Source organism: Haemaphysalis longicornis, unplaced genomic scaffold (assembly GCF_048455015.1).
Source record: "Haemaphysalis longicornis isolate Haplotype H1 unplaced genomic scaffold, Haemaphysalis longicornis Haplotype H1 scaffold_4, whole genome shotgun sequence".
Taxonomy (NCBI): domain Eukaryota; kingdom Metazoa; phylum Arthropoda; class Arachnida; order Ixodida; family Ixodidae; genus Haemaphysalis; species Haemaphysalis longicornis.
In genome coordinates, this window is record NW_027526361.1 from 108724649 (window position 1) to 108737259 (window position 12611).

Sequence of the window (12611 nt, forward strand, 5' to 3'; positions counted from 1 at the left end):
TAGATACAAGGTTAGCGGCCCTAGGCAGAATAGTGAGGCAAGGGTGTAGCGCAATATAGAAAAATTAGCAGTGGCTTTGGCTTAGCTCGGCTATGCCAGGATATACGTAGCGTGAGCTAAGGTTCAGCCCCCGTACTCCAGGTGGATTGGATTTCAATCCAACACAATCCAATTTAATCCAATCCAATCCAAATGAATTGCAATCCAAGCCAATCTAATCCAATCCAAGCCGATCCGATCCGATCCGATCCAAACCAATCCAATGCTTCTCGCGCTTGCGCTGCTTGCGCAGAACGGCCCTTCACGGCACTACAGTGGCTAGAAGCCCTATTCTAGCCACTGTAACGGCACACGCGAAACCGCTCAACCTCGACCAGTGTAGCTTACGCTACAAAATATCTTGGAAGAGGGGCCACCAATAACGCACGTCCCCTTTTCATTGTTGTGGCCAACTTGTGAATCCATGAGCCTCCCACGAGGGCGCTGCATGCTACTGAGAGTGAGAAATAGTTGCGAGAATCACGTGGTTTTAGCCTAACGTGTTTTCTTTTTTTCTCCTTCATCTCAATCTGTGCAGAAGTGGAGGCCAGTCGGAGTGGACAAGGATATGGTAACGTGATTCGAACGTAATCCTTCCTCTATTTTGTGTATTGTTTGCTTCTTCAAGGTAGCTGTATGCACAATATAAAAGAGTCCCTTCTTTTTGCACGTGATTTTATTCCCCATTTCGACGTGGAATTAATAAGCATCAAGAGAGGGTGCTCGTACACTCCGAACCAGTCTCTGCTCTCTCGGACCTTCGACGGAACTAGCAGCCTCAAACTGTGATCAGCCGCTACAGCGAAGCCAATTAATAGGTTGACAACTTTGACAGCAGCCTCCAGGAATACTGCTTAAATTGTAAAAAGTTGCACTAATAAATTCTCTTCACGTGTTCACATGGGCCATTCCGTGCAATTTATTACTGGTTTATTGCAAGTGTGGGAACTAATTGTGCAAATAACGAGGGTGCAACTTGTAGTTACACTTTCTATGAAGCAACCATTACGCAGCATATACAAGCGATCGCGCTATCATCACTCACACACTTCTAAAAAACACCGTGAAAGCCGGTGACGAACTCTCCTACGTGAAAAACTGGCCTATGACGAAAGATCTCACGTGACCAAATGGCCTATTCCGAACCGCTAATGACGAAACGCCATGTGGCGAATATTATATAGAGCCCTGGTGTTGGCTTCGCCGCACAGCACGCAATCTCCCTCGCTCCACAGCAGGACTTGCTCCTCTGGGTTGCCTTTTTCGCATGACACCAAAGCCGTGCAAGGATGCCAAGCACCTTCATATTCTCATATAAAGCAGCTTATGTTGACATGCCTTTGATAGGGAAGATGAAGGTATTTTAGGGCTACTTTCAAGCGCCAAAATATTTAGGCGATGGACGTAAAGGCCAGAGACATGCGCTACTTCTAACTGAAATTTTGAGTGCAACTGAAATCTTCAGGGCGAACAGCACGTCAGCATGACCTGCTCATCTAGGAGCTGGCCTTCCTGGGTGCGTACATGACCTAAAGGGTGAGAAACGAGCGCGCGCCTGTACACTGTGCAGCTACTTTGTTTGGTTTTTGAAGTGCAGAGCACTTTAGGGGCTCGCCTTGTCGTCGTAGCTCGCTCTCTGGACCCAAGTAGAGCCTACCGTTGCCAAGTTGGCACATGAGTGCCGAGCCAGCCACACGGCGTTCCGTCGCAGCGGTCGTCGCGGCGTAACCCAGAGGCTTCGAAAGCCAAGCGTTGGAAACTCGCGAACCGTTGGCGCTTGTCATACATCTCCCCGTCGTTTAGCGAAGCACAAAAAGAGCAGAACTCCCGCTGGCGCAGTTTCACGCAGGGGGCGCGTGAGCACTGCGAAGGCGGGAAATTTGAATTGCATTGGGTGGTAGCAGTGAGCGGATAACGGTGCTACAGCCCATTATGGCGAATCACTGCTCTGCACTTCGGACAGCTTTCACATTGAGTGGAAAGGCTTTAATTTTTGTTAGTGCTGTTGCCTAGGTATGCCTCGTTTTAAAATTTCAGTTGGAGGTAGCTGATGTCTATGTCCTCTCCGTCCTTCGTCTAAATATTTTGGTGCTTGGAAGTCTTTAATGGAATACCTGGAACACCAACTAGCTCGTACCCACACGTTGTTAAGTTGTATATTAAGCCGCTACGGTCACCATTCTTCCATATTCGGTGAAATTGATACTAGAAAAATGCCTTCCGAGCAATACATTTGTGCTGACTAAGTAGGCCGCTTTAAAGGGACTCGTCTTCGGCCGCGGCGGCCGCTTTTCTGATGGAGGCGAAAAGCAAAAACGCCCACGTGTACGAGATTTCGGCGCACGTTAAAGATCCCCAAATGGTCAAAATTAATCCGGAGCCTTCCATTACGGCGCGCCTCATCGTCTGCGTTGCGTCGGAGCATTAAACCCTACAATCAATCAATCAATCAATCAATCAATCAATCAATCAATCAATCAATCAATCAATCAATCAATCAATCAATCAATCAATCAATCAATCAATCAATCAATCAATCAATCAATCAATCAATCAATCAATCAATCAATCAATCAATCAATCAATAAATAAATAAATAAATAAATCAAAGGGGCTCGTCTTATAGGGGTAATTAAAAAAGCCTATTATCCTTCACACTATCCTACTATACTAGTATAAAAGCCCGTCTTGCTATCAGTCTACTTATATTGCCTCTGAAAAAGATGTATCCCCAGCAATGTAGTTACATAAGGTATGCTAACTAAGTTTAAAGGATGGTATTTAGCGCTGATACATGCATATATCAGCACCCCATAAGACTCCATGGAGCCTTATAGAGATTAATAAACACCTAGGGCCTTCCTACTTCGATATCAGACTGCTATGTTGCGCCAAAAAAAGGTTTTTCCACTCAATGCAGTTGTGTATAACCGTGATGCCGACGTAAAGGGGCTCGGTTTTCAGCGCTGATACATGGAGTCGATTGATTGATTGTAGGGTTTAACGCGCCGACGCAACGCAGGCGATGAGGCGCGCCGTAGTGGAGGGCTCCGGATTAATTTTGACCACCTGGGGATCTTTAACGTGCGCCGAAATCTCGTACACACGGGTGTTTTTGCTTTTCGCCTCCATCAGAAAAGCGGATACATGGAGTCTTGTGGAGGTGTTCAATAAAACGCCCTATGGGCTGCCAACTTCGGTATCAAACTGATTATGTTGCGCCCCAAACAGTGTCTTCTTAGCAACGCGTTTAGATATCGCAGTGAAACTAACTTTAAAGGGACTCGGTCCGTAGCAGCGCGGCCTACGCATGTATTTGAAAACTCCCACATACGGGTTTCTGAAATTTCTTTTATTTTAATGCAGCATGCTCAGAATACCTTTTGTTTGTCGTGCGGATAATCTATTGCTGTATAACGCCTCTGATACCCTTTGGGCAGCCCGCGTTACCTCGAAAGCCTTGGCCTACATACCCACCTCGCCTCCTGACATCACGGCCATCGAGTCAATTGTTCCCTGCTGCAGCTGGAGCCACCTTCCAGCGGATGTTTAGCCAGTTTTAGAAACCTTGAGCATAGTTTCCATTACGCCACTTTCTTCTTTCCTTGCGTTCTCCTAGAATTGCCATCGCGCATCCTCCGTTGCTGTTGCTTCAACTGGTTTGCGCAATTGGGGTCATTGTGTGCAAGCGCGGGTATAGTGTCATCGGCCTTAGAAGCTACTGTGTTCATTTCTCTTGTTTTATTTTTTTTACTGGCTTTTTGCTGAGGTGAAAATTTTGCAATTGCACGAAAACTCGCTGTCACCCTTTAGCTGTTTCGCCGTGCGACTTTCGAGGAGCCGCGGAGCTCATGCATGCATTCTCGCAGCGGGTTCGCGGAAATATTGTGTCATGAAACGGGAACAACCCGATCACCTTGCACGTTCAAAAAAATAAAGACGCCTACAGGTTGAGCTTCAGGCGAAATGAGTGTTATACCTTTTACCGAGAAAACACATCCACCGCGAGCCCCGAAAACTCTGAAAGAAATAGCGGACAAGCTACGGGTTTCAATATGAAAAAAATACTACACGTGCTGTAATGTTTGGTATTAACGTGAGTCGCATCACCGAATGGTTATGACTATTTTAATCAGACTGAGCTCTCTTTAGGTGCCACCTAGCCGCTCGCCACTGTTCTTACGGGGGCCGAGAAAAACAACGCACGATGAAACAGAGAAATACACGCTTCTGTGTCTGTTTCCTCCCGCTTCTTGCCGCTGCAAACTTAAATCGTCAGTGTGTTCTTACACTTCGGAAATAACTGCCCCACAAGTTAAGCTCTCACCGCTCGTATACACGGGCGCTCGAAATGAAATTCGAATCAAATGGCCTTGATTTCTAATTTCAAACGTCGTGTATTTAAAGTTTAGGAGGCCTCCTGTCTCGAATGTTATTTCACGCGGGGAGAAGCGTCGAGGGGTTAATTCTTTTGGAAGTTGTTCTCCTTGACTGTTTGAATGCTGTTCTTGCACAAGCAACTGTACTGTATGTACGCATTTCCCCACTCCTTTCTGTTATGCCCTATGGGCCTTGAAAGTATTTTAATAAATAAATAAATAAATAAATAAATAAATAAATAAATAAATAAATAAAAAAAAAATAAATAAATAAATAAATAAATAAATAAATAAATAAATAAATAAATAAATAAATAAATAAATAAATAAATAAATAAATAAATGCTAGTGGAACATTCGAAAGTTCGAAGGCTATTTCACTGCAATGCCATTTCAAACGCCACTGTAGCGGGGTGCTCGACATTTGCAGCGCGCACACACGCAAACATGCACGCACGCACGCACGGGAGGGGCTGCGCGCGGGTACCTGGGGGAGGTGGTGTTGATGGGCATGTTGGAGAGAGCGGTCATGTTGTCGGGCCGCACTATGGTGACGGCGAAGGTGGCCTTCATGTCGGGCTCGTCGAAGCAGGGGAAGGCTCGTCGTGCATCCGTCGCCTGGAACTGCGTCGCCGCCAGCCACCTGCGAGGAGCAATTGGAGGGCTCGTCTGAGTTGCACTGCGTTGTGAAACCGCAGAGCTGACCACTCCCTCTGATCTCACTCGAGCGCAGAATTCTCATGTACTTAACAGTGAACGTCGAAGTTAAATTTGGGCCAACCACGAGTGTTCTTCAGCAAATAAGGTATAGCTATTTCGCCGCACACCTGGTGTTTTAAGTGCAGTTCAAAACTGGCGTTCATACTCTCGAAAGACAGTTTTCTCCGCAACGCATTTAGATATAGCAGTGAAACCAACTTTAAATGGACTGTAGTTACGTAAGGTAGGTTAACCAACTTTAAAGTGCGGTATTTAGCGCTGCCATAATTTTCTAGCAATATTTTACAGGTCAGAACACTGAGGCCGACGCGAAGCTATAAATCCGGCGTTTGTTGCATGCAGCCAAGGCTTTAAGTGCATGAGCATTCTTTGCCGAGTACCACAGAATCAATCGAGCACTCCAGCAACCATGCGGATTCGGCGAGAGGGCACCATAGCGGAGCAAAAAAAAAAAAAGCTTGTTTTCATGCCAAACGTATTTGTCAACGAACCTATAACACAGGCGTGATACGAGAGTAGGACGGCAACGCGCATCAGCCGAAACCATTGCTTCGTACCATGTGCGAACATTGCTTGATGCGCGGAATCTTTTCGGCCCCTGTCGAATCGGACTCTAGTCGCAACGGCTTCTAATATAACGTGAATAACGTCTGCAACTCTCTTCGATTACAACTGGACTTTTTAACCGCTTGAAATATTCGAGGGACCGATTATAAAAATTAAAAATAACCGTGTATCTGCTCCTTTCGTTGCAAATGTCGAAATTTGCCAGTAAATGCCTCCCTTCGCTTTCCCGCTCACCTCTTATGCTGTTTCTCTCCCGTCGCACTCCTCCCAAGATAAGCACGCTAGAGGTTTGCTCAAGTCAATTTAAATTTACCCCCTTCTACTGCTCCAGGCCGGGTGCCTCTTTGCCAGCGCTGCCGTACGGTGGAAACGCGCGTGAATCGAGGAGCCTTACTTCTACGTTTATAGAACCATATTTCCTTACTTCACGTGCGTTCCAAGCGGGACGTGGAACCTATCTATTGGAACCTTTCGTAACTGTTTTTGTTTGATCACTTAAAATGCCACCAGAACTTATAGTGGCGCGGACGAGGGCAGGCGACGGGGTGAATTTTTTTTTTTCTGCAGTGAACATAGTATTTCATTCGCCATCGCAAAAATCAAGAATTCATAGAGTAACAGTGCAAATATCCCTTGTGCATTGATTTTCGGCCTCATATTTGCGTAATGTTTTGTTTTTGTTCAACAATGTTGACAAGCATGAACATTGCCACCGGACGTATACACGTTTAGATTTGGCTGTGGGTACATAAGACTATTGCGCAGCGTCTGTTTCACTTTGGCCGGCTCGCTGAATCGAGCGACACACAGACGGACAGACAGACGGACCAAAATTTCCCCGTTTAAGTCACCCAAAAAAGACTATTGTCATAAAAAATAACTATAGTTCGGCTTCGCCGTACGACTCGTATAATATTATAGCTTCCCCGCACAGCACACGTTTCGTTGGCTGTTGCTCTGTACATCCCCACAGCTATGCGAGAAGCTTCCCACACATAACACGCGCGATAACTCGAGTCCACGAGGAAATTCGGAATTTTTCTTCCGATTCAAATGGCACTGAAATAAACAAATCCCGTACAATGAGTTGACTTAAAGAAGTTTTAAGGCATGGAATTTTGAAATCTTTCAAAAATGAATTTTTGTGCGGGAATGTCCTAGCGGCACGATGTCAATGCTTGTGCAGAAATAAAATTTACATAATTTAAACAAGGCCATATAGCGTTTTCTCGAAAAGCAGCAACTAGGACTTAATGAGGAGACGACACAAATCAGCATTTTCTTTATAATGCAAACGCTGCTTTTTGTATCCAATTAGTATATGATTCTGCCGGTTAACACCACAGTAAGACGAGAAATTCTCTTGATACGCGCAGCTATCTTGAGGCAAAATCTCGACACGTGAGACACCTGTTACGCTTTGCCCGAAGAATTGACACAGATGGGCGCAGTTGTTATATTTGCAGGAGTGTTACAACCCCACATTAGCACTCGTTAAGATTGCCGCCTTATTTAAGGCAGCGTGTGCACCGTTATATGTGTGCACCGTTACTCTATGGGATTGACGTGTCAATCTCACGCGGAACCAAGGATTCAAATAAAAGAATGCTGGAAAAGTAACCAGAGTACAGAAACTCGCATGTCGGTCTGGTTAGTGCATGAAATTAAAACAGCAGAGCAGTAAGCACATTTTGACGAAATTAGAGCGCGAGAGCGTTTTGTTTAGCAGGGTCGCCGACGAGTCTTCTGCCGCTGTCGACTACAGCCTCTATTACGTTGACACCGAACCGTAACTGCAGATATATGACGAGTCACTATACATGCTGCTTCCACCGTGCCTCTACAGAAACGGAAGGCCTACCGAGGCTGCGAGCGAGATTTCTGATGCACTCGCTTTCTTTGTATATTTTTTTCCCTGATCCACGCGTCGCAGTCCATGAGAATTGAGCATGCATCGGGTGTTTCATTGTGCTTTATTTTAGAGAGTAGTGTTTTTCGGGCTGTCAGTCTTTCAATTCAGTCACTCAATTCAACCACTTAACGACAGGCAAAAAAAGAACAAGAAAAAGAAATGGACGCGTATCAGCTTGCTTCGCTACAAAAGAACTGCGTCGTGGCTCATATGCGTCCACATTACTCGGCGCAAAGGAAACCTAAGCAGTTTTCCTCCAAAATATCAATAGACAACCGAGAGAACCAGCGTTCTTTTAATTAACAACATATTATTGCGATTTACAATATTGGGTGAAAAATGCAAGGTCCGGGCTTGAGCTGTTCCAAAAAGAACGAAAAGTAAAAAATGAAAAGAAAAAGCACTTCTCGAGCCTCGGGCGGTGCGAAAGTGGTAAAACTGAACTGAAACTCTATTGCATTCATCACGTAAGGGACGAGAGAGGAGAGGTGGGAGGGGAGAAGTAGTTGTTTGGCAAGGACGGCGGGAGATATCGTCTTCCGACGACATTTGGAGAGGAGGAAGCAAATAAGCGCACCCCCCCCCCCCTCCCCCCAGCCCTTTTTTTTTTTTAATACACAAAATGAAACAGCGTGCGTGAGTGTTTAATTCGTGACGTTTTATTTTTAGCGCGAAATCATTATACGCCCCACTAATAAAAAATGCGGCGTCCGGCGCCGGCGTGACTATACGGCAATGAAAATGCCCGACAGAACAAACAGAATAAAAGCAAAGAAAGTAAAATTCAAATCCCGGGTCCTATAGAATGCAAGCCAAACACGCACCCCCTGCACCATCGCAGAGCCTTGGTTTCAGTTAAGAAAAGGTAAAACGAACGATGCGAACTGGCCTTCCAATAAGAAACTCCTGTTACAGACATGTATTGAAGCCTACGGGAATAATTTCAGCATGTATAATAATTACGGCAGTAGCATAGCAAACCACGCTTCCGCTAATAGCAAATATATGTACGGTTTACAAGGGCGAGGCAGAAGGGAGTAGTGTCAATATCCTAAAAGGATGAGAAGACGAAAAACAAAACCACAAGCACGACGTGTAGGGGAAAGGACCATGACGACGATAATAAGACGTGCGGCACCACCTGCAGAAAACAATCACGGCTGACCTATACCAGTAAACAGAAGAGCGAACAGCTTGAAATAACATCTAATGCTTTCGCAATTTCACACGTAAGCATTCTTAAGGGTACTTCTGATATTTTTTTTTTTATGCACGCTATGGAAGGCGCGGAGGGTAGCTGCTTCGCGGACGCCTTTTGCGGACGCCAGCCGGGTGTGCGCTTTCGCCAACCTAGCCATGAACGCTTCCGCGTTCGGCTTTTGCGTCCTTACCACAAATCTCCACACGTGGGCGTAAGGCGACGAAGCTACGTCTGGGCTCAGAGGCGCGCACAAAGTTAACGTCTCGAATACCTCCAAGTTGCAAGTTTGCATAGCTACACGGCCCATAGCTCCTCAGCTCGGCGATAAAATCTGTCGAACCGCCAAGAATGAGGTCAGCGGCGCAGCTGTCACGGCGGAATAACGTACGCGCTGTCTTCCTTGAAGTAGGCCAAATAATTATAAAATTCACTAGATCGTAAGGTCCACGACTAGGTAAACCTAACTTAATAAGCAGTGACGGTGGAAATGGAAAAAAGTATGCTTGCGCGAAATACGCGTTCTCTTCATGGAATAAACGCAATCGACCACGTTAAATTCACAGCACAGCTGATCCTCATAACCAGTTCAAGTCGCTCAGTGCCTTCAGTCCGAATTTGGATATTTATGTTGCTCAGAATGATTTTTTTTAAACGTCAAATGCAAACAAAGCCCTGGTTTCTATACAGTGGTCGGAGCTACATATAGTAAACATCAATGGACGCCAATTCCGGGCAATTAATGCTAGACCAAGTCCAGAATAACGCTAAGACACGGCAGCAGTGGCGTGCTAACAGTCGCGGCGCAAAGAAACGAGGCCACCAATAAATGGCAGCATCTCCACTCTGTTGATGATGGCGAGCTAGGTTGCGGAGTACGGGGACTCGAAATGGCATCCAAGTTGCGCCCCGAGTGACATCCGATTTGCGCCCCGACCGCCATTCGATTTGAGCCATGAGTAGCACCTTGATTATTCCATAAATGAAACTGCAACTCACGGCTCAAATCGAATTTCGCTTGATTTTTGCTTGGTAGTGGTGTGCGCACGCATGGACGCGGACGCACATTGGAAGGTCCTAAGGTACTCCGCACCGTTACAGACGAGGCAGTAAGCCGTTTGACTCTCGGGTACTAACTCACGCTCCTAGCCCAATGGGTAAAACGACTGACACTAACTCTGTCTGGTCTACCAGACACAGGTTCGAGTCCTGCCGGTGCGTGTGTGATTTTTAGGGGCGAAGCTCCTAAAGCCATGGGTCTGTCCATCCCTTGTGTCTCGTGGTACGTGACCGCCGCATGCTTTCGGAGATGTCGCAAAGTGGGCCGCGTTGCACGCGCAAGAACCGGCTGCAACCGGCAGCGCAAACTCGGCACCGGGAGCGCGAGCTTGTCTGTGTTCGCCAACGGAGGCGCGAGCGCACGTGCACTGCGAGGGGGAGATCACGCAAGAGATCACGCCACGAACGCAGGCAGCCGTTCTCGGAGATCGAACGAGACGCAAGGACCTTTGCTCGTTTCCTCTCGTCTTGTTCGGGCACAAGTTCGCCCTAAATAAAAGTTCTTTCTTTACCGTTGTGTCCCATCCTACGTGACAAATTGTGGTAAGGTGCGGGGTAGTCCTCGATGGCGCGGGGTCTTTCACCAGGTCTGGGCCTGGGAGCATTGACTCCGAAAATAAAGTTGATTTGTACAATGTACGCACACAGCCTTACGTCTTTCTTAATGATGTAATGGGCGAACTTTCACGGGAGAGTTACGGTTACCGATGATCTCCCCCTCTCGAGCTTCGCCCCACTTATCATCATTCATTCCGTGGATATGGCGTGATTTTTCGCGATTGTAAATGCTATGCGCACGGACGCGGACGGACATTGTGCAGTCCTAAGGTGCTCCGCACCTAAAAACAGCCCACATGACCTGCGCTTATCGAGCCTGTGACACACGTAGATGCTGTTTTTTCTTGCTAATTTTTTTTTTACTGTTTCCAACCGTGTTAAAATACATTCAAGTTAGTATACAGACAAGGGTCCCATAGTCAACAGACTGCAACGGGACCCTTGATTAGTTATTGCAAAATAAAAAAAATACACAGAAAGCAGCAAAAACCAAACGGTAGCTTAAAATCAAGTAACTAAAAAGAATGAACACAGCCTAGGGAGCGCTAAAGTAGAATAAGAAAAAAGTAACCACGTGAAAATGGAAAGAGATTTCTAGCAAGAAATCAATTTCTAGCTTCATTTCTGAGTAGATTTATAGATTCCAGCTGGAATTGACAGTTTCTAACTAGAAAAATTTTAGTCTAGCTAGACACCATTATTTCCACCTTGAGGGTTTTTTCTTCCAGCTGGAGTGACAAATGCCAGATTGGATTGAAGTAATAGCTGGCAGCCGGAACAAAACCTCGTTCCAGCTGGAAATGAGCTAGAAACCGAATTTCTAGCTAGAAATTTTGCCTATTTCTAGCTAGAAATATTTCCAAATAGAAGAAATTGCTGGTACAATATTCCAGCTAGAAAAAATATTTTCTCCGGGGAAAAAAACTCGGTTTACCGCTCTAACAGTAGTAACCACGTGCCTACGGGCCAGTGTTCTGGGTAAACCCAAGCAAAGAAGAGGTTTCAGCGGGAGTTAGCTCGCGGTAGTTCCCCGAACAAAACGGCGTCCCGAGACAGGGCGTTTCGGCGGCCACAAAGAAAGTGGGCCAGCAGGCAGACAGTGCAACCAGGCCGACTGGCCACCGCGGCGCAGACGCTTTGTGTAAACAACGGCCTGAATTGGCCGGCCCCTACTCCGCAGCTGCCCCGATATCCGGCCCTGTCGCGTGCGAGGAGGCAAAAGTTGCGTGTCGGCAGAGCGCATAACCCAACCTGGCCACACCACAACTCCATTCAGCTTAAAAGAGCTTTAGCCTTTGGTAACTCACCCAGCTTCACTCCGGTAAAGCGAGAAGTTTCTAACAAAAAGAAAACAAAAATTTGAAAAACGTTTCATACTTCGCGGTACGTGGTGTCAGCAGTGACGCAGAAGGCGAACTCCAGTCAAAATCACAACAGGAATACCGCAAAAATTGAACAAGAATTTCTGTCGTACGACAAAAAATTTTGTTGTGACAACAGAAGTCCTGTTGTGACGACAAAGCCATTTGTTGTTACGACGCACATTTCTGTCGTAACGACAAAGTCCATTTTCTCAACGACAAACATTCCTGCATAGTCACAACAAAACTACCTTTTGGGCTACTCTTCGCAATGGGCAATAGCATTCAAACCATGTGCAACTACTGACGTAACATTGGGATCACGACAGGACAAGAATTCGGCACGACGGGACATCAAAATCAGGACTGAAATACGGCACCATCAGAATCCCGACACGGCAAGAATACGACAAGAACACGACAAAATACAGAAATTTTTCTTGTCTTTTTCGACTGGTAAGACATTTAATGTGCTTTGGTAAGTCTGTCAATGTACATTAACAGACTTCCCAAAGTACATTAAATGCACGTTAGCATACGAGAGGTACTAAGAAACGAATGTGGATATTGGTGATTCCGATATCAATGAGGAAAGAAAATCTTTTCGCTCGCGATGAAGAACTTGCGGGTAATATTAAACTGATCAGTTTTGCCAAGTGCGGGCGCACCGAAGGTACCGTCAGTAATTCGGTGCGGAAAACGAGCGGGAACGGTTTTCCGCTCACCACAAAAACGTGTGCGGTATGCATTTGCTCTATACATTCGGCTATGTGCTGCATCAGACAGAGTGGTCATTGCAAGAAAGCTGACTGCTTTAA

The 12611-nt window shown here is 46.1% G+C and overlaps 1 protein-coding gene across 1 annotated transcript in view; it reads right to left on the reverse strand.

Annotated features, from left to right (window-relative positions):
• LOC144179252 (aminopeptidase N-like) overlaps positions 1 to 12611 on the reverse strand; it is a 129141-nt gene that overhangs the window by 45795 nt on the left and 70735 nt on the right. Inside the window, exon 2 of the mRNA XM_077707539.1 lies at positions 4906 to 5061. Within this exon, the coding sequence (XP_077563665.1) occupies positions 4906 to 5061 (156 nt within the window). The remainder of the gene's footprint in view (positions 1 to 4905; positions 5062 to 12611) is intronic.